At 41.2% G+C, this 27,545-nt stretch overlaps 1 protein-coding gene across 1 annotated transcript; it reads right to left on the reverse strand.

Annotated features, from left to right (window-relative positions):
• GPR149 (G protein-coupled receptor 149) lies at positions 1–27,545 on the reverse strand. The gene is made up of 5 exons (XM_010584919.1): positions 26,577–27,545; positions 25,356–25,548; positions 22,107–22,404; positions 21,851–21,950; positions 1–573 (listed from the first exon to the last, which is right to left on the reverse strand). The coding sequence occupies exons 1-5, from the start codon at positions 27,543–27,545 to the stop codon at positions 1–3; spliced, it is 2,133 nt and encodes a 710-aa protein (XP_010583221.1).

The following is a 27,545-nucleotide window of genomic DNA, read 5'->3' on the forward strand; positions in this document are numbered from 1 at the left end:
TTAATTGCTGTTGCCATCTTCTTCTCGTTTTCTGTAAGCTTTATTCAACATTTGTATTTCTTCCTGATAACCACTTCTTTCCATATGCTGCTTTTTACTATTCTGCCGATGAGCTTCGACAGTGTCTGGAATTGATATGTTAATATCGCTGTCAGGATTGTTTGATGGTATGAAGAGGGAGTAGGAAGCAGTTTCCCCTAAATCACATGAGACAAACCTGTTTTCTTTCCGTGAATAACGTAAGGATGGAGACCTTACCTGTGTGGAGGACTGGCTGATATTACTGATGATTGACACAGTATCCAGGGCCTCTTCATTGTCACAAATTTCAAGTACCTCTAAATGAATTTTAACACTTGTGTCAGCAAACGTATTAGGAGACTCCTCTGGGTTTGGCTCATGACCAACACTTTTAGATCGATATACTTCAATTTTCTTTGACGTGGGTGTTATTTTTTGCCCTTCAGTGCTTACCTCATATGTAGATAAAGAGAGAGTTTTTCCCGTGGGTGCCTGAAGAGATACAGTTCCTTGAAATGCACACAGAGGGATAGCTAAGGCCCCACCTGATCGCTGAAAAAGAGAAAGAATGACCTTTTCTAATGCTAATTTTTGAAGTTAGATTCCATTATAAATAAACCAATTATGCTTAGTTTGTTAACTTATTTTACTGTTGTAGACTTTTCCTTGCAGTATTTTAGAAACCTAGTATTTATGACTTTAAAGAGTAGAAAGAAGTGTTTTATAATGATACACTTTAGTATAAAAAGTGAAGTCCCAAGTGACTGTGACTCAGCTAGTTTATGGACACTCACGCTTTATTAGAATAGTCTACACTTAATGTTTCATTGCAGCCAGTCCACAACGAGACGCCAGCACTAGCAGGCACCTCTCTAGCTAGTACTCATAGGCACTTCTGAAAGTGTTTTCACTCTGCTTCAATCAGATCAAGATACTGATCTCCTAAAGCTTCTCATACAGTGACCGAAAGGACAGAAATGACACCACAGGACTGTTTAAAACCAGGAACCTACGCTGACAACATCTGTCTCCCTTGGGCACCCTGCCTTAATTAGTCTTAACTAAATTAGGTGCCTGAAGTTAGATGGCTTAGCTACCAAGCTGAACTTTCCGAAACAACTTGTCAGATATTATTCAAGGAACTCTTTTGTGCATTTCATTTTTATTGTGGAAATAACATTCATTCAATGGTGTCAGTTTGAAATCTATAATAAGGATTTACAGCACCACTCCTACTCCTCCCAATCACTCCTTCCTACCTCCTGCTGCTGCTGCCTGGCAGGGCAAATCACCAGCCCAAACCTCAGCCTCCCCTGTGCTTCCTCTATACACACACACAAACAGATGCACAGAGACCCTCCTTAGTAGCATTTAACTTTCTGGATGATTTGGGAATAAGAAACAACATCACGGCAATCAATGCATGAGGTGAAAAAATGACAGACAGTTGATTTATCAGGATGTGTAAGTCTGAGGCATTTAAGGAGTTTGGATAGCACTCACATTTCTTCCTGTCCATGCAAGGGAGGGCTAAGATGAGAGAGCGAGACAGCTGTCTAGAAGAGCAGGATATGCCTCTTCGTTTGTGAGTGTTGTGATTAATCTACCTGCAACCAAGAGACAAACCACAGAAACCCTGGGCTTTGGAAAGGACCAGTCTTTCCCATGCAAGTTACAGGGGGATGCCCTGAGCTCACCCTCGGAAGCAGAAGCTCTAATATTGTCCTCCTGGATACTGATTTGTCTTGTGCAAACTGTGTGAATAGAGAGAGAGGAAGAAAAGGAGGAGTGACAGAAAGACCAGGTCTAATAATTGGCAGTATGGAGAAGTGCTAGCATTATTTCAGCACTGAAAGGACCCCTTCCACTTGGACCAATTCCGATTAATGTTGCCTTTCTAGTAAAATTGAGAAAGTGAGTAAAACCAGAGAGGTTTAGAATACCGATTGGAAAGGTGAAATTGTTCATAGGAGCTGGGAAGGGCAATTATTTGCTGATTGCTAAAGGAAGCTGTTGTGATGAGAGTTTTATGGAATTAGGCACAACTTTACAACCACACAGCTAAATCAAGTGCCACATTACCTCACCTTCACTAAAGAGCATGAAGAGGAAATTGGGTTTCATTGCGTAGCAAAATCTTGCCAGACTGTGACTTAATGTGGTCCTTCGACAAAGGAATTTGCCTGACAAAACCCTAGGAGCTGGCTTACCCTGCTGGAAGGAAATCAAAGTTGTATTAGTCTCCTTAATAGATTTGTCAGAGAAAAATGGTCCTCAAGTGTTTTTCCAATGTGCAGTTACAGAGGCAGCTATCATGCTGTCCATTGAGCCGGCAAAGGTCCTAGATTGGTGAATGTTAGATGACAGCAGCTCACTGCCAGCTCCCAGCTGCTGCTGTTCGAGTACAGAGCCATGGTGGGTACAGGGGCTCCCTCAGTGGTAGCTCTCCCAAGAGTAAGCACCAGCAGCCTCTGTTTCAAAGCAATGACATGGGAGATTTTTTTTAAAGCACAGTTAGGTGTTGGCACTTACATTTTCTGTAGTAATTAATGATTAGGATCACTCCTCCAGGAAAGGAGGGATGTGAGAATAACTGTTTTCTCAGGCTGAAGAAGCTCTTGTCCACTTGTCTTCCATCCCAGGTGCTTCCTAAGGTCATGAGAGGACAAAGCAACAAATCCAGCTCTGGGTAAGATCAAGTGGGTAAAGCCTACTATTCTAGCAGCACAGACACAAGGTTAGCGTCTTGGATATTGCAATAGATAGAGCCTGGATACCTACCAATTTTGGTAACACACATTTAGAATGGTGTTTCTGTTGGAGACAAGCCCTACAGTTCTGTTTCCAGCCTCCTGACTAGTTTCTGCAATCAACACTGGAAGTCCTTTGCAGGGTCCGTTAAGAGTGTCTGCATTTCTGGCTGTTAATCAAGCTCAGAATCTGAAGAACAGTCTAAAACAGCACTTAGATTATACAGAAAGACATCTAAAGAGTATGAAAAAGAAAAGTTAAATAAGGACTGATTACTTCAGTGCAGGTTTACGTTCTACTTAATGAAACACCATGGATTTGTCAGACTGAATGTCAAGAAGACAGAGGATATGTCTGAGGCACCTGGAGGGAGAATGAGTAATCCTCACTCACTGGAACGAATACTCCAGTTGTGGAGAATGAGAAATTTTCCAATGACCACAGATTTAGTGGCTCTTTCCAAAAGTCTGTTTTCTGTTGAGAAATCAGTATTTACTTTTAGAAGTGAAAAGGATATGCCAAGTCTTCTATGCCACTTCCCAGTCACTAACCAGGAAGCCAGTAAACTACGTCATTTTCCACTAGACCAATTCCAGTAGAAATATCGTTCAATTACAGACAGACATCTTCACCTGTTTCTACAAGTAGAGAATCCATTTGTCTCTTTGCAAACCGTGCATCATAATGCCATGCACTCGTGACTGTGACAGGCGCCTGCCTAGTAACTGCTGCCCTCGCAGGAAGCAGCTTTCAAATAACAGAATAAACTCCCTCAGTGCAGCAACCGAGTTGCAAGGAAACTACACTATTAACTGCAAGCTTTGATGAAGTACATGTGTGAGAAACAAGCCTATTCATCATCAATACAAAATGTTTGAAGTTTAAACAAGTCCAACTAATTACTGAAAAAAAATAAGCAGCATTTTCATGACACTACAGAACTTAAGCAGAGTTTATTAAAAATTAAATAAAACCCTGGAATTACACGATAGGGGAAAGAAGGAGAGATTGGAGCCACTGAACTGTAAATTCACTGAGTGCTGAGGGGAACTAGCACTACCTTGGTTGGCCTGAAAGTGCCACAGCCCCAGGAAGACTTCTATGCTCCATGCTGGAGGGGAGATGCTGCGGCCACTGATGGTGACTGTCCCTCTCCAGCTAGAGTACCTGAAAGGACTCTGCACCAGAGCCAGAAAGGGGCTAGCGACCAAGAACTGGATCTGGCCCCTCAGCTCGTTAGCGATGCACAGGGCACCAAACACCACAGCCAGACTCCCTCCTGGGTTCAGAGCTGTCACCCACCTTGTGCTTGCTTTGCAAGCTTTGCTCTGGAGTCAAGCAGCCCAACAGAAAAATGCTATAAATAAACCCACTGTTAACCCAAAAGACAGAAGAATGCATTTCTCTGGTTTTATGTATAGCCAGGTAAAATTGATTATTACTGCAATTGCTTTCAGTATAAATTACTATTAATGACAACAGAATGTGACCCTTGTCCTTGATATCATCATTAAATATCCATTTTTGCTTCTTATGACACATCCATGCCAATAAATAGGAATCTACTAGTAAACCAGACTATACTGGTGCATTCTCTGAAGAAGTATTTTATCTTCCACTCCCATTGTTACCTACAGTTCAGCTTTCTGATTTTAAGCCTTACAATGCAATTTAATTCTAAAGCAATAGGAATAGGAAGCAATTTGAGTAATGCTTAACAGTGGCCTTCAGTTCATCCATCCAGGTTCCTGTTTCTCATCTCTGCGTTATTTCAGCATGAACAAGAGCATCCACAGTTGTAAAAGGGTTATGATTCATTTTTACTTCAGTGAAAATAGAAAGAGGTCCACTGTGCTGTTTCTGAACATCTGCCATCTCACTCTCCACAGCCTGGGCCCAAAATGCCTTTTGAAAGGGTACTGCTCCACCAGGCTCTTTCCACGCTCTTTTGCCCACACACTTGGTATTCCTGTATTTAAAAGAAAAACTAGTTTCTAAAATAAATACACATATTAACTCTTCCCACACAATTTATGCTATGTGTTCTCTTTTTAAAGCACTTCTACACAGATGTTTTTAAGAACGTACAGAAAACTTAGAGCCACTTGTTTCTTGGATCTTCTTCAGAAAGGCAATGTTTTGACGGTATCCTGCCAATGCATGCAGGAATCAGGCACTAGCATAAAGGTAAAAGAGCTTTGTGAAATGGAAGAAAACCCTATCTTTTCAAAGTGCTATTTTGCAGGTTTTGTGTCTCAGCAGTTTTGCAGTGTATTAGATACACAGATATAACTATCATTACTCCTAAATAAAATGTAGAAATTTTTCTACAACTCCAGTATTGTGTTTGTTTTATCAGAATTACTTATACCAGGATTTGTAGTATTATCACAAAGACACCCCACAGCTGACGTGCATGCTTTCTAACTCTCATGCATCCCATACCAGTCTGGCATCCATGGCAACTACACAGGACAAGGCAGCCTCGCTATCAACGATTCTGATCCTGTGAAGTGAAGACTTGTCTTTCTGAGACCTTACTTACTCTCAGCTAGGAGAGGTGAAAGAAGGATCAGACACTTATCTGCTTGAACACAACAGATTTAAAATTAAGTCTGTTCTGGTTCTTATATCCACTTACAGATACTTTTTCTCTGCATGCACACATGCATAAATACATATAAGTATTTATTTATTCATTTTACATACACATATATGTATATAAAATATTTACCTTTTTACAATTAATTTCTTAATTTCTGGTAGGATTGAAAGGTTTCAATTTGGAAATGCTCAAACGTTTCAATTAAAAAAATCATGGCATTCTCCAATCAAAACATTCTGCAAGCCAAAATCACTATCTTTATGCTGAGGCCAGCTTTAACTGAATACTGCAAAATATCTGCCAGGTCTCATAAAAGTTGCAGCCTAGCACTAAATCTGAGCTATCCCTCTGGAGGACTGTTTTCTGCAGGTTTGCATCACAGAAACAGCAAGTAGGTAATTTTCAAAGTTGCTTAATATATATCCACACGCATTTCATCATGCCGGAACACTGCAGGATCTCTACTGCCATGATGCTTGCCATGAGCTCCAGCCAACAGGAGCTGGCCCTTTCTTTGCCTAGTTTTACTTTTTGTGGAGAGTGTTTATTTCTATCACGTCCTACCACAAGGCATACCCCCTGTGCAGCTCCTGCCCGAGATGGCTGGAGGCTATTCTGTCTGTTAGAATCTGGGACAGGGATTTCACTGAAGAACTACATGTACCAGCACATGCATATTTCACAAGCAAAGACAAAAAATTACAATGAAATAAATCACGAATGTACTTGTTCCTTAAGGAGTGCTGATGCATTCTGAACAGAGAAATCTCTGCATAATTGATAAAGCAAATCCTTTCATTATTAAATTAAATTATCCACCTTTCAGATTTCACAGAAGACAGAAAGTAGTTGTTGTTGCTATGAGGCAAACCTTCCTCATAATCACTGTAGTTTTAAGCCAGGCTCCCCTGTTCTGTTCCGACTGCCTGAGCAGAGTTTGAGGCAGGTTCACCAGGGAGGATATTGTAGCATAGGGGAGGCTTCAGTCTCTGCAGAGGATGTAACTGAGCTCCACAGCGGCTGGGCAATGGGTCCTGGCAGAGAGGTTTCAATTTGGAAATGCTCAAAGCAGTGAGAAAGGGCCCACCAAGAGCCATCTGACTGAGAGTTTTTAAATGATCTTACTATTGCCATTTATGGAACTTAGAAACTACACGGCCTTCCCTGCACAGAAAGTAAGTTTTTGATCCGTATGGCTTTTTTGAGGGGGAAGGGAAGGAAAGGGGAAGGTAACTTTTACAGAATCTGTTATTGTATTTCTCCTTGCAAACTGGCAGAAACCAAAGCAAAACACCCTCTTCTACCTGGTTTGCCATGAAATACTTATACTTTTGTGAAATATTAATAAAGGGGCATTAAGCTGCAAGTACACTTGAAGAAAATTTTAATTTCATCACTTGCCAAAGCAGAGCCTCATTCTGTATGCTGGTAAGTGCCTCCAAAGGGCGTACGGCATTCCCTCTGCTTCCCTTTAGTGTCTGCAGGAGTTGATCAGCAATTTGCAGAGCTGGGCGCTTACAGAAAAGTCAGGAATGTATGACTGCAATCAACTTTGAATACTGTTTCTGATGTATTTACATGTGATGGTAAAAATAATTTAAAACTCTAGTTTACAAGTGGTCAAGAATTTATTCTGCTAGAGGGAGCCTAGAAAATTCTTTAAGGCTAATGTATTAATATGTCAAGTATCAAACATTTCTACATATTTTCGCATTTTATATTAAGTGTAAGTGGATTCATCCTGTTACAAATATCTTAAGCTCAGTGGTCCTAGTTCTCCAGTGCTTAGCACCTGCAGAGACCATCATCCAGTCTGGATAAGCACACACTTCCCAGGATTTCCTGGTAATTTTTTGTTTCAGGGAGTGGATGGCTGCACAGCAGGGAAAGGAAAGCATGAACAGCTCCATTCCCCAAACACGGTTATCATTTAAGACTTCATCTCCTGAGAACCAAGCTGAATCTGTTCCAAAAGTGGATTCTTAGCTAGGCAATGCTTGTTTGCAACTGAAAGCAAAGATAAACTGTTCAGAGCCACATGACCTGAATGGTGGCTCATGTAGCTTGCAGATCAGTTTCATTTCAAAGACAATAAATTGCTGTTGCAATACGGTAAAGGCCAGTGGAGAAAAAAAGGTTAACTGGTGGAAGAAAGGAAATGCCTAAGAGCCTGGAATTTCTATGTACAAGGGGAAAAAGAAAATTTGTTTGGAGGATACTCCAGTACACCTAAGTTAGGAGCTACCCTTGCTGACTCTGCAAGAAGGCTGCGTACTCAGACATTTAAAGTTTGAACTAGTTGCCCAGACATGGTTGTCTAATGCCATCAGAGATGCGATAGAGGATTTGGGATATCCTCAAAAAACTTTCAAATATAACAGAGGACTAATGGGAGACCTACAGCCTCCTGAAGCAGCGGCTGGAGGCCAAGTGGGACACCCTAAGGCATCTCAACTGGTTCTACATGCCTGTGTCTGGGAAACGGACTCAAGCACAAGGTAGTTTGTAGACTCTCCCTCATGAGTCCTAATTTTCAAATGTCATGAATCACAGGCCCTGGAATAATAAGACAGGTGTTACATTAGTGTTACAGTGAAGTAAAGATCATACTAGAGTGTGTATCTCATCTCTAGAAAAGGTAGGAGAGCTCTGATGTGAGGTCCCAGAACAAAGAGTGACTCTCCCAAGCCTACAGAACGGCACAGTGGTAGAGACCGGAACAGACGGCAGGTTTTGCTGCATCCCAGTCCAATGCTAATTCCACTGGGCCATGCTGCGTTCCCCAAAAGAAATATTAGCAATCTAAATAAAGCTCTAATGAGTTTGCATTCCTAATTACTTTGGTGGAATACAGCTCTAGCTGAAGAGTTCTATTTTTAGAATGCTTCCAGTAACGATCCCGATGTTTCTTTCCAGAGACAATGTGTTTTCTGTTTATTTTAAAATAGAGGCTTAGTCTTCCACTTCCCTAAAAATAAAAATTAGCTGCAGTAAAATTAATTACTGCAATGATTTGCCCTTTGAGAGGCTGACTGCAGTAAATTTAGAGCTAATAGGGTATGACAAGAATAGACAAGCTCACCTCAGATGACCTGAAACCCAGTATTTGTCATTGGCCTGGCCAATGTGGACAGACCCATATTTGGAGCAAATTAGTAACAGAAAGTGCAACAGAGGCATCCAAGGTAAGAATACTTGCATCCACATACCAGAACTTCTGTACTCAGTTGTCTGGGGTGAAGTAAATGAGCTCAACAGAAAGCCCTTTAATATTCCACAAATAATATGGCACCTTTAGTGACCCCCTGCAGTATGGGTGCAGCACAGACAGAAGCTCAGAAGGTGCATGGCTTTAAGGCCATTCAGATGAGTCCAGGGCTCTCCTGACTGCTGGCCTTCATGGGAGTCATCTGTCATGAGCTTCAGTCTCTCTGTTGTCTCTAGTTGCTGCTGTCCTACAGAAGTTTAGATGCTCTGCACCTACTTATGCTAAAATTATTATAATCTATATTTTCATGTAAAGATTTGCTGTTTCAAATCTATTATATTTAAATAGTCTTCCTCACAGACAGAATAGCTGATTTTACAAGAAACAACTCTCTTCCGTATGGAAACAGGCTTGCCTGATGGGATTTGCTGGTATGTCTGGCTTTCACCAAACTACTTGCCTTCAGGACACCTGTCTCACATCCTAAACTGATCTTTCAAAAATAACTGGGAAAATGCACGTCTGTTTTAATTTGTATGTTTGCTATTTTTAATAAGATTTTTGGAACAAGTACAGACTTGGTCCTTATGTAATTCTGTGTGTTTGTTCTCACAACACAGCGTGAAGTATTTACGACAACTTCTAATAATTTATTTGCACTTTCAGGTAGGAAAGAGTGCACAGAATTAAAATTTCAGTGTAGTTTTAATTATTTGCATGCAGATAAATATTTGGGGCATGTGCAAGAAACAGAGATATTAAAAATCTACACTAGAGGAACATTTAAAATGTGAAGTCATGCACTTGAAAGTATTAGACTGTCAGCACTGTGGCTACCTGGGCAAATTAATTCTGGCTCTTGTATTTCTATCTTGTGTGGTTTCCTCATGTGATACAGTGAATGTGGGCAACAACTAACCATGCAATTGAAGGCCAAGGTCATGGTCTATGTGTACACCTATGTTCATACAGAGAGGTGGGCGGAGAAGCTAACTGAGGTTTTAAAAGCAGAACAATGAGCCTAGCACTGCACTGAGGCAACCACCTCACTCCTAGCTGTAGAGATAGCTCTACCCCTGCATCTCCACTGCACAGACACAGGTCAACTGTACCACAATTAAAGCAGTGTTAGTGTCCACAGAACTGAAATTTCCTGCTTTAGAAAGGTGTAACTCTGCAATCTACATATCACACTCTGAAGAACAGGGCTTTTGCATAGTTATATGTATCTGCCAAAGCTTTCCAGCCATGAACGTTCAAAAACTATTTCTTATGGTCTTGACTGACAGGGCTGATTGCATTATTAACTGTCTGAAGAAGGTTAGTATTGCAGAAGAGAGAAGAGGTCTATTGGGCAGCATGTGGTGGGTACAGAAATCAGAGCTTGGGATGTCTGATCGAGCTCTCTCCATCACCCTGCTACCAGGAGGCGGTCACTCTTTGCACAGGGGATGGTCTGCTGACATTCATTCTCTTTTTTTGTAATAGCTGCAAAACTGGGCCTTACCCTGTTCACCAGATTTGGTGAAGTTTATTTGACATGTGTACTGCCAGTCCTGGAAAAAAGTTCTGAGTTCATTTGCAAGCATCATACTAACAGGCTTTCTGCTGAGCTGCAGGTTATTGTAAAGTTAAATTGAAACGGTGCTTTTGCTTACTAGGAAAATATAATGAAGAAAAATACATTGAAGAATAGCACAAGCCTTTAAAAATGGAGAATATATCAGCCTAGAATGTAATGGCTTTATTGCAAGGTGTCTAAATTGCACTGCTTTTGTAACTCCTATTCCATTAAGTGGCATTAGGGCCAATGTACAAGGATCCCTTGGTCAGTGTGATATTGATTTCGTTTGTAGCATTGTCTGTTCTCTCAGAAAAGGAACACTGATACCAATCAGTGGCAGCTCTTTGCAGGACTGATTCCTGTAAGAGTCTCTGACATAGTGTCACTAGTCAGCTCCACAAGGCTTATTTATCCTCATTATTTCTCCACAGCCCAGTTTTTTATTTCTTTTCTCTAGTCCATGCATGCACGTATACTCGTACCTAGCATTCATAAAAACCTGTTGAAGCAACAGATGTGATCCAGACAGAATAAACAGCAGCCATAGGAAGCCAGCTGCTTCACACAGGTGCCAGCATGAGGGAAGTGCTAGGAGCTTGCCTATACTCAGCCTTGCCCTCCCGGGCAAATGTTTCTACTCTCAGTATTTCTCCTGTTTGTGCAACTCAACGGAGTGCCAATTGCAGTTTAACTGCAAGCAGAGAGTCAGCAAGCATCACAAGGACTGCAACACTTTGTCCCACTTGGAGCAAAGTTAGAAGATGATGGTGAAATGCTACATTGATTTTCCAACCAAGGAAACACCACTTGCAGGAAGAGACCAGATGAGAACATCACAGCAGATTAGCATCAGTACAGTTGTATAGGCCAGCAGAAAGCAAATAAAATCTTCAAGTCCATTCGTAACTCAGCTTCTATGCTGTGCCTGGTGTTTACTAGAATGTTTAGAACTTTCCTGGAGTGAGAAAGATCCTGTGTATTTATCACTGCTAAAAAACCTTCAAACCGCAGACATCCAGATACACAGGGCTGACAACTCCTAAGTGAAAAAATTCACACAGCCTCCCTCTCTTTCTCTTTGCAGGGCACATAAATAGGTTCCATACAGAGAGCCTCTTGAAAGAGTTTGCTTGAGGCAACCCATAGATACGGTATAAAGTCAAAGAAGAAAAATAATCAGAAAGCCTGTAACATATTGCAAGCCTGGGAGATTTCTGTTGCCTGAAGGCAAAAAAGTATAGGCAAAAAAATACATGACATATTTACACTCAATCTCTTTAGAAAAGGGAAATACACTGGTATTTTATGAAATGTTAAAGGTATCTTTCAAAAATGCAGCTAAGCAAGAGTTAGAAATGACAAGTACCATTTTTTCTCTCCCTCTCAATTATAGCTAGGCTAGATGGGTATTAAATAAAACCCGCTGCCTCATTCTCCTTTCGTGTCACTTTTATTCCACAGAAATCACTTTGATGGAGTAACTCTTTACTCATAGAACAGATGATGACGAGACAACCAGCTACAGCATCATTACTATCACTCCAAGGTAGTGCCATCTTCCAAGTAGCACATAGCTTCAACAGAAAATCAAAGGCATCACATATATTGTCTGGCACCCTACTCTTCAAAAAGCTAAATCAAAGTAATTGATACCTTTCTTACTGCTTATTTAAGGTCTGAAAATAACAGAATAAAAAATACTGCTTTCACAATACAAATTATAATGGGCAACCTTCTGCAAGTATCACTTGTTGCTCAGAGGGTGAAAAAAAAGTAATGTAGGGAGAGACTTCTTATCCCTTGTTTCCCTGAATCACTTCAGGCAAGCAAGCAGTGCAGGCCAACCAGCATGCGCTATCCCTCCTCTCAGCAGACAGCACTGAAGAATATTCAGTCCTGCTAAGAGTTACCTTCCCCTGAAGTGCTGGAGTGGTTGCTGGCATCAGACATGGGAAATACCAGCAGTTTTTCAAATGAAAGCTTTGCACAGACTGTTACAAAGCCCCACTAAATATAATGGAATATTTACCCGACTAAAAGCTGGGATGTTTGGACTTGGGATGCTTTGGATCAGACACACTGTTGACTAACCTTGCTATTTACAACCTTTAGTAAAACATGGTTGGATTTGTTTCCCCATTTTGATAAAGTTTGAGTTGCTAAAGGTAACCTATCCACATCTGCTTCTGACTTTCCAATTTCCAAAGCCAACCCCAGTTTACTACCTGAGGTAAGAGGTTAGTTATCAGGGGAAGCTGTACTTTTTAACACTATTCCAATATCATGCCTCTATTGCTGACATGCAGTCAGCAAGTCAGCCTGCAACTCTCATCTCTTGTACAGTGTGTGAAGAGGCTGTCAGTGAGGACCACCTCCACAGTAATTGCAGGATTGTGTGTTTAACTATTAAATCCTTATGCCTTTATCCCACTGTGTGAATCAGATAACCTTAAAATCAGCAAAGTCATATTCACAAGGATCCAGTTCCAGTTGTTATTGGCAAGGTTTAAATCTCAAACCGCAGAGTCCTCAATGCTGGCCAATTTCAATTCAGCTGAAACTAATTATCTTTTGTCAAGGTGGTTTGACCAAGTTTTAGCCAAGCACACAGGTTTTCACATTTTAATTCTTAATCACAGTGCAACTGAATGGTTGGGTCATACCAGAACACCAGACACTATTTCCTACTGTACCTGACCTAACACTGAGAGGAGACCAGCAGTTCTAGTTCCTTACTCCGTTAAATTTTTATCAGAGATGCAAAGCCTTTCACTGGATCCTTACCCTTACCAAGCAGTGCAAACCACCTTCAAACAAGATGGAAATCATCACCCAAAATCCAGTAAGATTTCAGCAAGTTCTTTGCCTCAAAGGCTTTTTTTTAATATTAAGAAGTGGTATGGGCCACTGGGCCAATCTGGCCAACACACACTGTAAGTTTGTGGGTAGCAAAATAGGGAATTTAACATTTCTTTGTTACTGAGAGAATAGCATGTATGACCATCAGCATGACGGCTATAACCATTTAACACCTCTGAACACCTCCTGCTATAGAAGCAGTGCTGGGGGGAAATGCACAAGATGGCTTTGTAGGGCAGAAACATAAGGGGGCACGTTTCCAGGGCATGGTGTGTGGTTCAGCCTTTTGACTTCCATTAGTGATAATGGAAAAAACTCAGCTATGTCCCTACCCTCAGGATGCAGCCCAAAAGGATATTTTTGCCTGTAAACACTGCAATTTAATGCACAGCACTGCACCCAGTATTCCCACCTCTGCCTTCATTTCATCAGCACAGCCACTGCCATGTGCTAGCTTTGCAGCAAGACAAGATTTATGGAAGCTTTATTTTTGTGCTCATTTTCCCTGGGTTGAAACAGAGGCAAAACCACAGCTTTTAGGTGAAAGGGCTGAGTAAATTTACTGGAAAGTGCTAAAGAAAGAAAGAAAAAAGTGGACATGACATGGTAGGAAGGAGCTTGCAGGGAGGGGTGGAATAGGTGACATTTCTCTTCATATACTGACAAGCAGGAAGATACATCAATCCAAAGTCTTATAATACGTAAACCAGTATTAAAGAAATATATGTCTTCATTAATGTGCTTTACACTTATGCCATGTTGCTCCTTCCACTTGCTTCTCAGTCACAGGGGAGCCACATTGTGATGCCCCCCTTCAGCTGTCATCAGGTTTTGTTCCACTGAAATGAATTGTCCCGGTTTCAGCTGGGATAGAGTTAACTGTCTTCCTAGTAGCTGGTACAGTGCTTCTACAGTGGAGCAATGTATCAGGCTCTGGCTATGAAAATAAAAGAAAACTAGAAGAAAGGCCAAACACAAGCCAAGGAAATTGTTGCATTTCTTTAGGGCTGTGATATAGTATGGATAAAAGCATTTATAAATGGAGTTCCAAGGATGGATTTACTGCAGTAGCCTAAGAGAGCAGCTGTATCTTCCCTTTCCTTCCTAGTACCTCCTTTTGTGCGTGTCCTCCCTCCTATGGCACAGAAAGGCTGTACCAGCCCCCATGGCCCCCATCCCAGCTCCAGCCGCCCTTCAGCTGCAGCACTGAAGTCCTGGCAGGGAAATTCTGAAAGTCTGCCTCAGGCTCAGCTTCATCTGATCAGACATGCTTCCTACTCCACCCAACGAACTGCCAGCCCATATGACAAAAAAAGTAACAAGCAAACATTGCATCTCTACGGGCTTTTTGTGGCACTGGTGTTGGGCTTCTTCCAGAAAGCAAAGACAAAACTGTCTCTAACCAAGCAACTGGCAGGCAAAGGATCTGCTGTTATTCAAAGCCATATAAAACTTTAGTTTTGCTGGATATTATAACTGTGCTGTGACCGGAGATAGCAGCCAGCAGCAGCTTGTAGTACTGCTGGGCTATACGTGTATTTTGCCCCAGCTTGACTTGTGGGAAGCTCAGTAGAGTTTATCCAGATGATATGCAGGACAGAGCTGAATTCCATTTTCCCTCTATATTCTCAAGAGGATTCAGTACTGGCTGAGCAAGCAGACTCCCATCCTCAGTTCAGCCTGGGGTTCCTTCCCCTAGGTCCTCCCAGCATGGGAGCCAGCAGAATAATGAGCAGAGAAGAGGAGAACTGGTCACTGCAGAGTGACTGCTGCTTCACACATCATTTTCCTCCCTGGCAGAGGGAACGTAGTAGAGACACCGCAGTTCCAGGAGCCTAGACCTCCAGTTTTAGTACCTCACAGTGTTTGCATTGCATGCATCTGGGTTTCAGAAGAAACCAGTAGATTGTCAGCAGCATAAAGCCGCAGGGGTAGAGGAGCTGCCTGTGGAACTCAACCCGCTACATCAATTTCTAATGTAACCCAATTTTTTTTAAGTCCAGAACTAGGATCAACTCTCAGTGAGAGCAGCAGTGTCTATGATCAGGCAAGGGACCAACTAATTTCCATGAGATTAGGTCAATTCTTTTTGATGGCAGCCTGCAAAAAACTGCAGAGAAGTTTGAAGTACTGCCAGTACAGGCAGAGCTTATAACAGATGTATTGCAAAATAATCAGAGGTTTTGTTGCTAAGTAGAAGGGAAAACACAGTCTGAACGTATGGATGTTTCTGGAAATGAAAAACAGAATGCTTCATACCCTGCTTCTGCGGTAACTTTTTTTTGTGGTCTGTTAAAAGCTTGAAGAGCAGCCACCATACAGTCACTAAAACTGGCTAATAGCACAAGACTGGGTGAAGAACTGGAAAAAATTAGTGAATGCCAAAAAGAAAAAAAAAGGTATATAGTAAATGAGACAGTCCTCAAAAAAGAAGGCTAAAAGAAGATGGATCTTTCTTGAATTGTATTGCATTTGACCAGCACTATTTCAGTGGCTTTGGAGAGTGGTTTTTGTTAGAGCAGACATAAAGCCCTTCCACTCTAAACCACATTCAATGCATGTGACTGAGCTTTCTCTTTCCCATCCTGCTTTTCTCTGTTTTACCCCAGCTCTGAGTAAGCAGAAGCACAAAACTAACAGCTGCAAGATCTTCTTACCAGTTCTCTGGTAACACAACTTGCAAGGCAACAGAGGGCTGGTGCAATCCCTGCTACCCTTTCAGAAGCAATGTGCCAACAACGCGCACTGCATGGAACGCAGCTGCACTGCATCTCCCGAGTAGCATCATCATTTTAATGTTACCAGATTAAGGTATTTCTACCTCCAGATCATTACAGATACCTACAAAGATAGCATAACTCATTAACCAGCCTGATACAAATCAACACGCGCACACACACACACAAATTTCTTTAAACAATGTCAATTTTATAAATCAATGCCAGTAAAAATCTCACTCACTGCTATGAACTCTGGAATTCAACATGGCCTTGACATGATCTGCGGCAGAAGTATACATCCTAGTTACGTGTCCTTACATAAGCAACACTAAATAACAGTATCTACAGAGAAAGCAGAATTTATTTCAAGTTAACGGTTTACCTTTTATTGATTTCATGGCTTTTAAAAATAACATAGAGTGACATGTCTCTGTATTTCAGACAGGTCCCTCAAATAAAACATGAGCATGGATGTGCTCTCTTTTGTGGGAGAAGTCCTCCTTGCCTTTCCTTTCCCCTCATACCCATCCCTCTACTGAAATGTTGCTCAGACCATTCTGCACAACCCGCTCTGATTCTCATCACTGCTACTTGTGCCAACAAATTCCTCAAGCCAAGTTGTGTCCCACATAACTTGGGCCATTTGAAAGGGTGAAGTAGTAGGTGACCCTGTAAAGGATAAAACTGCTGCTGCAGGTACCCTAAGCAGGATGTGTGCTGGGTTTATTTCTGGACCACAGCACGCTCAGGCTGGACTGTTCTCCAGTATGTTGCTTCTTTTCCTCCTGAGCTTTCTCGGAGAAACTTAGGGCAATTATTCTTTCATGAAACGATGCTTGTTCAAGCCTGCTTTTATTTGCATACTACATCTCATCTCCCTTTTCTCTCTCCTCTCCTGTTCAATCTGCAAAGTGGCTATGAGAAGGATTAATAAAAAGGCATGACAACAGGCCCTTAGAAAGCTGGTAACACCCAGCTGATTTCTGCTGACCTGCGCAGTACAGGAAAATGCTGTGGCCAGCACTAGGCTAACACCGAGGCAGTTACTTGGTGCTTCATCTGCACAGCAGAAACAATGCTGATGCACTGATGGAAGCAGTAGGATGATATTGTAAAGGGTTTACTTGTCCTGCTGCTAAGAAATACTTGTCCTCTGTGAAAAATCTGTGTGCCTGGCTAGCTGCTGTTTGGAGATCAGGATGAGACTATTACACCTTTTTGGCCCTGACCAAAATGTTCTGGCTTACTGCACTTGGCAAAGCAGGTTTTATTCCAAATGGGACACCCGTCAGCTACAGCAATGCACATTGTATTACTCATTCAGCAGCAGCAACTCTCACAATGATTTCTTCAATACCTGGCTGAAGTTGACTGTAGTTCTCCCAACTGTAACTTCAATCAACATGGAATTTTCAGATTTGATTACTGCAATGCTCTCCATTTTGCTGCAGAACTGCAAATTGTTTGGTTGTGTGAGTAAAAGATCCTCTCCATGAACATACAAGAGCACAAAGGCACAACGACAGGAGTGGGAACCCAAATAACAGCATCAGAGAAATGTAGCACCCCAACCCGGCTGCTCTCAGGGCTATCACGGGAGCTCTTAATTTCAAAAGCTTTCAAACCACGTAGTACAACAGAAATGACAAAAGAATTTTAATGTAAGAACAATGCATTCTAGTTTTCTATAAGACAACTCACTGTCCATTTTCAACCAGTATGTGCAGGACTGAGATTATGTTTTTCTCAAGTGCTCTTGTCGAGCATCTGTGCCCTTTGCTATGTGGAAATTCAGCATGTAAGGACACATTTACTGCATCACTTAACAGCTAAGCTGAAAATCCATGCATAATTGCTATTCTTCCTCCTACTGTAAGTTATTACAAGTTCTGCTTATTGAAAAGAACCCTGGAAGTACTCTAATAAGAACATCTATATTTATTTCTGTGATCAAGCATTTATAGTCTGAAAGTACTGAAGATGAGGAACTTTTATCCTATTAGGATAATCATCCATTTCTTTGTAAGGTTTGGTACCTTCTCCCCAGTTGGCTAGCTTAATTGACAAATTAAGCAGAAGTACACGGCCAATAAATGCTAGGGAAAGACTCCTTTTTTTAACAAAGGTGAGAAATGGAGAGTGATGTGGAGAAAGTGACTTTTCTTAGACACTTAGGGACTTCCAGACAGGATATATAAAAGGGGTGGCTTTCAACTTATTTAATGTTTGGTCCAAGTTGATCTTTCATCCAACACACATCTGAGAAATGCATTAAAGTTATTTTTACAACACTTGCTGGAGTTTCATATTCTGCCCTTTTTCAGCAGCAAAGCAAATGTCAGTGCTGTGAAGCTCTGGAAACTCATGCTGAATGTCAGAAACAGTGAGATCTGTAACTCAGAAGCCTTGAACTTTTAGACCATAGGAGCCTTAATGCCTGGCAGCTGCACACCAGGTTATAACTTGGAAAATGTCAGGGAAGGATGAATTGGGATTCCTTGTAATGCAAGTAGTGAAGAAGTATGTCCAAAAGTGACATATAAAGCCTCAGGGCAAATAAAGCCATCCACATGCAGTCGTTGCCAGCTGCTTCACAAAGAGATGCTCGTACCTGCTGTAATGGAAGTCACAGGTCTAGCAATTTGAAATGGCAATGACAGGAGATGGGAAGAAGAATTTATTTAATTTTAAACACCGTCTGAAAACTACTGCAAGGAGAGCCACAGTTAATGATGAACCTAGTGATATACTGACTTTATTAATCAAACTATACATGGAGCACGAGTCTAGCAAGAACTAGTAGATTAAAACCAGGTTGAGTCATCATTTACTTCTGCCCACAAACACAGTAGTTCATCACTGCACACTGCAACAGAGTGAACATTTGCTTTTTCATGAAAGGGATGATCAGTCAAATTTGAAATATCAAACAAATTCCTACTTTGACTCAAATGATAAACTTGTGTTTATCAGAGGGAGAGGGGATTCCCTTATTTAGATATAAAATACATCTTATACATCTTATCTACGTATGTGCCAAAGGTCGAGAGCAAGTTGATCTAGCTTTGAAGTCAGCCCTGCTTGGAGCAGGAGGTTGGATTAGGTGACTTCCAGAAGTCCTTTCCACCCTAAGGCCTTCTGCAGCTCCTGTCTTGTGGACTTCACACAGGCTCTTACCCCACTCCCACTGATTATAATGCCCAATGTCTACTTAATTCCACAGTGCACACTCAAACCCTCACAGTTTAGTTAACACTCAGACAGGCAGACTGACTTTGGCTTCTAACTTCATTGTGCCCAAATTCCTGCCTCCTGCATCACCTCAGGGTTGCAGTGGGAGGAAGACTGGGGTTCTAGGTATCAGCAGGTATCGGAATTCAAATAAACAAGGAGAGACTGTACTGACTGTGGAGTTCACTGAAGTGACACATTGGAAAGATTAACAGAAGCCGTGGTTCTGCAGGAAATGCTAAAAAAGCATGACAATCTCACTTAGCCCAGGCAGCACGCGCTCCAGAAGACATGGTTCTCATAACCCAGGCAAGGTCAAGTCCTTCCCTCCCATTTGGACCTTAACATTCAACTTCCTTAATGCAAATTTGCCCTCCCAAACATTGGCAGGGTAGCTTGGGAAAAAACTAAGCCTTCCTGGAAAATTATCAACCAGCTTCCATTGTCCTTGAATAGGGCATAAGCATGTAACTACATCACCTGGAAGCGTGTTTCTCAGATTTACAGAGACTTCTGCTTATTTCAATGGAGACACTAACAGGCAACTGATACTTTAGTTTCTGTGACCACTGAAGGACAGTGGGAGAGTAACTGCTTATGACACAAGAAACAGCTTTCCCCAAACATAAAATCATCCTCCTGAGCATTTAAGTTTTCAATTAAGTTTTTGTTTATTCCTTAGAAGAGAGATACACACTCTTGTTTTCTCTCAATGTCACAATCCTAGAGAAAAATGGAAGATACGCTTTTCCTTTGTCCAATATGAACTTCTCACTGTGCAAATATAGAAGAAAAGCAGTAATTTTGCCACATACTACAAAAGCTCCTGAAATTTAATCAAATAAAATGAAAACTCAACCTCAAATAGTATTACTATTTATTACTCAAATAGTAATAAAATATTTTTAAAAATACTTCAATGTTCTTTGGTTTAGTCCTTCTGCATGTGTTTCTTGGTTGCTCATGCATAATAAATCAAAAGCCAATACTGGCTCCTTTTGGATTCCGCCAAGGAAACTTCCAAAGGTGAGCAGGCAGAACTGACATTTTAAGTTGTCTCAGAGTCAATTTACAGCAGCAATATGAACCTATGACTGTGTCACATAAAAAACATGAAAACTGTACTTATATGTACACAGAACTGCCCTGGTTTATGCTGAAAATGGGTACATATCTATGCTGCCAGAAGACCACTATATACACTACGCAGACCAAAATTGTGTACTGGAGCATAAATGCCATAGCACGGGAAAGGTGCACACAGAAGGAACAGATAATTGCATGATACAGTACTACCTCTTTTCACTCCTCAGGCCACTCTGAGATGCTTTTTAGAGTCCAGTATGTGACGAAAGCATCATGTAAATTCCACAGGCATAAACACTTGTTGCTCATTTCAATTTCCACTACAGATATCACACTGCAGGCTCACCTGGTGCCTCATATCAGCATTTGGCCTTTGGTTCATAATTATGAATTTTCAGGAGACAGAAAATCCTCATACTCATTGCCTGCTTAACAGACAGTTGACAAGGAATGGCTAACAATCTTTCCCTTCTTCCATTAAGGGCATTCCACCTGAGTTGTGAAATTTTGTCCCTTAAACAAACACTGATTATAGAAAATAAAAGTAAAGCTTGGCAGTTCTCCTTGAAGTCCACGTTCTTACATGAGATAATAGCTGTCCTTTTGCTGGATCCAATTTCAGTCTGCCATTCTACAAGTAGCAGTTTTGGGCAACTCTCTCTCACGGCTCTTCCTTAGCATTGAACCCAACCCTAGTCAGAAGTCAGTGCAGACCCTCCCAGTATGCGTGCTAACAACAAGGTTTGTCATGGCAGAATCAAAACGCCTCTAAGCTGAGGAAATCGGTGATCCTGCTGTCCTTGATATGCCATTATCAGCACAGCAAGGAATAGGCAAATGAGTAGTCTGCTCTTGGAACAGACCGTAGTCCTGCAATCAGATAACCAAAAGCAAACCCCAGCTTTTGTGGCAATGGTGGTACATTCAATAGGACACCTCTTTAGGTGAAAGAGTTATACAGAAAGATTGGAGTGCTCTCTAGTAATTTTAGATGGCATGTCCTCAAAGCCTATGGTTTTTGATATTCCCTTTCTCCCGAGCTGTGAAAAGCTGTTGGATGCAGTACAGTGCACAGCAAATGTGAGAGAGCAGAATCAGAACCTCTGTCCAAAGAACTACACAAGCTGAGGTTGCAGACACCTTTAACAAGTCTTTCAATTGAAGCGCTAATGTATTAAGACTCCACCTTCACTTTTCCCTCAGAGCTCCTGCAAACTAACACACTTCTCAGAATTTCTTCTTGCCAATAACTATCCACAATCTAAAGGAAAGGGATGAACAATATAATACTTGGAATCTTTTTGTTTGAATCTAATACGAATCTTTGTGCCCAGATTGAAATCTGCATTTCTCTGTGGACTTACCATCCATGTTTGGTTTTGCAGTCCTCTTTTTTCCCCTACCCAAAACTTAAGCATGACGAAAAAAGTCACCAGATGCTTGGAAATACTCTTGAAAATGTAATCTTTTGGAGTCTTTTGGAGATAAAATTCCTATTCATTAAGATGAATTAACATAATTCATACTGAATTCTTACCATATACGGATCATGCAGGTGCACACAAAATAGTTAATAATAATTAAAAACCTATGACTGAGAAGACAAGTGAGAAATTATTGCAGGATCAGAATCTGCAAATAGGTGTGTGGTTACTAAAATATACAATGCTGAGCATGATTTTTACTAAAAGTAACTACACTACCAATAGGACTAATAGTAATTTCAATGTAGTGAAAATTATCCTTATTTTCTGGTAAGGTAGTTCTTCTTATCAGAAAAAAATAAGGGCAAATTCCTATTTTACCTGCCGAGGGGTCCTCTCGGATTTGCTCCTGCACCATTCCCAGTCTGTGAGTTCAGGTTTATGGCTTTCCTCATGAGACAGCCTCCGTTCTGGTCCCTCGGAAAAGGTCGACTTCTCAAAGTTTCTGACCTCTTCTCTTCTCGCGGTTCCCGGTTTGCCAGGAAGGAGGCGGTGGGCTCCCGGTCTCTCAGGAAGAAGGAGGCGGTGCGTCCCCGGTTTGTCGGGAAGGAGGCGGTCGGTTCCCGGTTCGTCGGGAAGGAGGCGGCGGTCGGCGCTCGCCTCCTGGCCCGGGGCCGGCGCGGCCGCGGGGCCCGCCGGGGCGTCCCGGGAGCTGTCCGCCGGGGCCGTGGTGCTGAAGTCCGCCTTCCCACAGCGGGGGGGGTCGTCGCTCCCTCCCCGAGGTTCGTCCGCGCTACCGCAGCCGTAGCTCACCAGGTTGTGACAGGACGTAGATTGACCACCCCCGTCGTGGCGGTGGTGGTTTTCGCGGGATATTCTGTAGATTCCATAACCTTGCTGGAACGACAGGTTGAATTCGAAACCCCTGCGTTTGGCTAAGGGGAAAGGAAAGAAATGTCACATTGGAAGAGTCAAAACCAAGAAGACAAATGAGATTACACTCACAGTGAAAATGACATTCTAAAACATGGAATAAATTGTTTAACTACTGCTAGAAACAGACAATTTTCTATCCATAAAAAGAATGAATTGTTGAGAAGAAAGACTTCGCAGACAGTATGTTATTATACTGCCTTCTTAATGAATTCAGAAATTATACGTTCCAAAATTAATGGATTACCAGATTCCCAGAAACTGGTAGATTACCTGCCATTTTCAAAACCACTACGATATATGATATTTTGTCGGATATACACAAGAAGAAAAAATTTAAATTTTGTCATACTCTTTTTTTTCACAGCCTGTTTCAGCTATATTCCTGAAGGTGAAACAATGTACAAAATGATAAAATATTCCTGAGAATCTATAACTAACCTTCGATATCAATAGTTAAGCAAGAAAAACAGAATTCTACAATAAAAAAATAAATATTTGAAGTATTTACACAATGAAATTTTTGTATATTCTCCATTCTAAATTCAGTGCTCCAACTAATCTTACACAGTGATTGAAGAATTAAATAAAAATTCTCAGTCATTATTTATACCCTTTCATTCTTCCTCCCTTCTAACACAAATTACCTGAGATTCTTCATACTCTCCCTTTTCATCTTACATTATGCAGTAACTAAAGAAGTGCCTTTTATTTAACTAATGAAATCATCTTCCCACCAAACCTTTCATGCTAAATTATAAAATAAAAAGTATGGGGATACCTTTATACAACCTTTGTTTCTATTCAACAGTTTGTGTGCTTACTAGATCATATTTAATTGTGGGTGAAATTCTGACCTTAGCAGTCATTACATTAAAACTTGAGAATAGTCTTCAGTACAAATATCTAAAAGTCACAGATTTATTTTAAATTATTTTGTAACTGCTACTTCTCCATCTGCTGTATATTTATCTCTCTAAATAGCATTATCAAATACATCTGAAATAAACTGCCTTCGTGATGAACTGCAGTCATCCTCTCTGGGAAAGCAGTTAAAACGGCATCAGTTGCAGCACAAGCCATTATGCACTTGGAGAATGTGTTCAAAGCAAGTGAAAGCCATGAATGAGAATGGCTTTTCTCTAGGATTCAGGAGTTTATTTCTCCCTAAACATGCAGTGAATTTCAGGAATTCATCCACTGATGTCAGAGGACTTTTAACTCCAGAGAATGGGAAACAACACCCAGATCCTCAGAAGCATTTAGCTCTTAACTTCTGCAGTTGGACTAGATGATCCTTGTAGGTCCCTTCCAACTGAACTGTTCTGTTCTATTCTATTCTATTCTATTCCTAACTTTCTAAATAAAACTTGCCAGCACTTTCAATTCCCCTTGGACCAGGCCTCAAGGGACAAGTGTATCAAACTCTAGCACTACAACTCTCACTTCTGAAAGATTAATGCATAAATCTATTATTTTTATATACTAATATAATTGCAGTATTATAAATAGGAAATTGAAATTATTTTTCTGTTAAGTTATTCTTGATAATAATTATGAATGCAAATTAAAAAATCAACTATTGCTCTATCCTCCTTCCTTGTACACTTCCTTACTATATTTTTACTGGAACATATGTATTATATGTTAAGAGACATCTAACAGATACAGATGTATTTAATATCCTGTGGCAGATTTCTATCCTTCAAACTTTCCATAATTACCTACTGTTGAATAGCTGAATTTTTTTAAGTTCATACATTTTCAGTTGTCCCAGAAAGCAAACATGCATGAACATAAATTCATACATTTGTGTGTAATTAATGTAAATTCATCACTAATAAAGATACTAAACTTATATTAGTAGGTATAATAAGCTTCAATAAAACATTTAAATAAGAAACACTTCTCTCAGAAGAACACTGGAAATGTATTTTCATTTGTAATTCAAAATGCAGTCCCTCTGTGCAGATACCTCAGTCTCCGATGTTCATGTATTTCATAAGTAACTGTGGCCAGGAAATTTACAGGAAAGCATTATGCAGTCTTTTAGCCACAAATATGATGATGTTGTTCATGTTCACAGAAGCCTAAATGTGTTTTTCACTAGCAGTAAGTTCATGGAGTGATTGCTGTATTTCTTCTTCTTCTTCTGTTTCTCTGACAGAGTATTACCACATGATCAAGTTCTTTATGAAAAGAACAAAAGTCGTGTAACTGCAGGAGACAGGCTGTGGCAGTCAGCGTGTGCAGGGACTCCTCCAGCTGGTTTTACATGGAGGCCCAGAGAAAAACAGGGCTTTAGAAGATTCCAGGAAGGTTACCAGTGAAGGTCTGGCATCCTCTGTTACACCAAGGTAAACTTTATAAACATGCAGGGAAATATTTTTAGGCAAAAACTGTGTAGGAGTTCCTCAGCTTTCAACAAGCGGCATGAACACACTGAGATACAGGCCCCTCCCATAAATCATGTCCTTCGCTCTTTGCTTATTGGTGTTGCTGTGATTTCTGGTTAGTAGCTACAGCACAGGTGTACAAACAATAGCTCCTCTCCTTCTTATAATTTGCTTGCAATTAGCATGGTTTTTTCCCCCACAACGTTAAACATGTTTAGCATGTTCCATGTATTTGATTAGTAGAAGTCAGATTTTGGTAGATACATCTTTCCCAGGGTAGGAAAAGAGAGCAAAACTGGGATTCAGAGTCCATCAGAATCTGCTAGAAGATCTGACAGTGACCTGGGAAAATCAGCCAAGCTTCTGTGCCTCAGCATCCACTATTTCCCTCCAGCTGTCTTGCACGAATGTTGTGAGTCTCATTTACTGTTCTGAATAATGTCTGTATAATTCACGTAAATTATTTCAAGCAGTACAAAGTACTGCTACTGACACTAACTTCCTATCCTGTTTACTACAAGATACATTCCAGCTGCATGTCACCCTTCTATACTTACTTTTGAGTTCTTCTGAAGACACTGCATAAGAATCCCTCCTGCAATTAATGATGCAGCCACAGGGCAGGTGGATCCAGTGTTCCGACAGGACAAATACTGGGGTGACTGTGGCAGCCAGCAAAGTCAGCAGGAAGCTAAGCGTCTCAAATGAAAGGCTTTGAAAACCAGTAATGTGCTGGACAACCATTTGTATCTGAAAGGCAGAGCATTTTGAAATTTAAATCACTTCAGGCACATGAGATACTTCCAGGAATAAACAGAAGATCTCACCATTAATACGACACAAGTAAAAGACACAGGTTGTCATTAATGTTTGCTGAGCCTAACAATTTTGTTTTGAACAGAGAGTAGAGAAAATACACCGACAAGAGACTCTCTTCATTCTGCCTTTCTCAGAAAAGCCCTTTCTTAAGCTAAATATATACATCTGAGCACCATTAAAACAAGCAACGCGCAATCCAAGCAACTTAGAAGGCACTGCTAACGCAGTCTCTCCTGCATGGTATTGAGGAACCCCAACTCCTGGTGGGGAACAGGAGAGAACTTAGCACCACAGAGGGCTGCACTGCAGATGCTCTGTAATGCTCTCTTTCCCTTGAGAGAAGCTCAGGTGCTGACTCTGTACACATCCTGGGGACTGGGATAACACTGCCCCAGACCCATGTTCCGTGTTCTCAACAGACTCCTTTCTAACTATACATGAATGTAACTGTTTCCAAATATAGTAGTGCATGCACACAGACAGCACTCCCTCCCCCTGCCCCCAGTACTACAGAGATTACAGAGATACAATCAAACCTCATTTTTCTAATAAACTCCTATTTTTTAACCAGTCTGGCAAAGGACGTGACTCACAGCTGTGAGGAGGGGCAGAAGAGCTAGCTTAGTACAATTCACAGACCCCCATAATGCTGAGCAAATGCTTGTCAGACAGCTGGCAATACAAAAGGGTGGACCTTATTCATCCCTCTATTCAGGTGATACAAATGATGTGATGATAGAGTAACATACTGATGAATCAGGCTCTGCCAAACCTGCTGAAAGCCAGTTAAATTCATGTAGTGACAGAGACCTGCTTTAAAGGACTTTTGCTGGCACAAACTATCCTGTAAGGAACAATTGCAATGGCTACTGCTCATCTATTTCAATACATGGCACACCAACTCACATCCCATTTAAATATAAGTAAACATGAGAAAGTAAAGCAATCTGACAATTTACCATCATTGGAAGCCAGAGAATGACTTTTGTCAATGCAAGAATCAGCGAGAACCGTTTCTGGGCAAAGCCCACCGTGAAGCTCCTGCTCTGTATGCTGTGCATGCAACGGGGCTCGAGTGCACCGCTCTCAGCCACACCTTTCCTAAAAACTGCCTCCGAGCTTGGACACGCGTTTTGGAAATGCTTCAGGGTTTTATCCACAGGGTCCACCGGTGACAGAGATGGGGTAGCAGTACTGCAGCCTGCAGGTGTCCCAGGGGTGATGTAGCCTCGAGAGATTTCCTGGTAATCAATGTGTAATAGCTGTTGCTCATCTGAGCACAACAGCTGGTAAGTTAGAGGAACAGACAGCACTGTGAGGAGGCAAAAGCACAGCGAGTAGACAATAAATAAAAACAAGATATAGGAACTGGCACAGTCAGTGAAGCAACCCCAGGAGGTGGGGATGTACTTGCCCCAACCACAGAGAGGCAAAATGCAGATCAGCAAACTGACAATCCAAATGGTAAGAATGGCCCATACCATGCTCACTTGTCGCTTGGAAGTGCTGCAGCTCATTGTCTCTGTTTTATTGATGGTGTAGAAGTTGTAAGAAACTATAAGAGACCCTTTCAGGTTGCTAGAAATTCCCTGGAATAAATATATAAGCGCTGAGGTGGTGCACAGAGGCTGGGGGAGGACGTCACTTGACCACTGGGTGAGCATGAAAATAATCACTGGCACGATGCTGATCAAATCATCTATTGACAAAGAGGTCACAATCATTGAAACCGTGGTTTTGTTTTGCATTTTCAGCAGGGAAACTAGTGAATAAATGCTGCCCAGAAGTGCTGTGAATGCAATGATGAAAGTCAAGCAGAACAGAAAGACATTCAAAGTTCTCTGCTCGCTAGGCTTATCCATAATGCTATGATTTTCAGCGAAGAAGCTTGTCCCATTGAGTGACAAATTACTAGGCGTTACCGACAT

Source organism: Haliaeetus leucocephalus, unplaced genomic scaffold (assembly GCF_000737465.1).
Source record: "Haliaeetus leucocephalus isolate CR32 unplaced genomic scaffold, Haliaeetus_leucocephalus-4.0 Scaffold1014, whole genome shotgun sequence".
NCBI lineage: Eukaryota > Metazoa > Chordata > Aves > Accipitriformes > Accipitridae > Haliaeetus > Haliaeetus leucocephalus.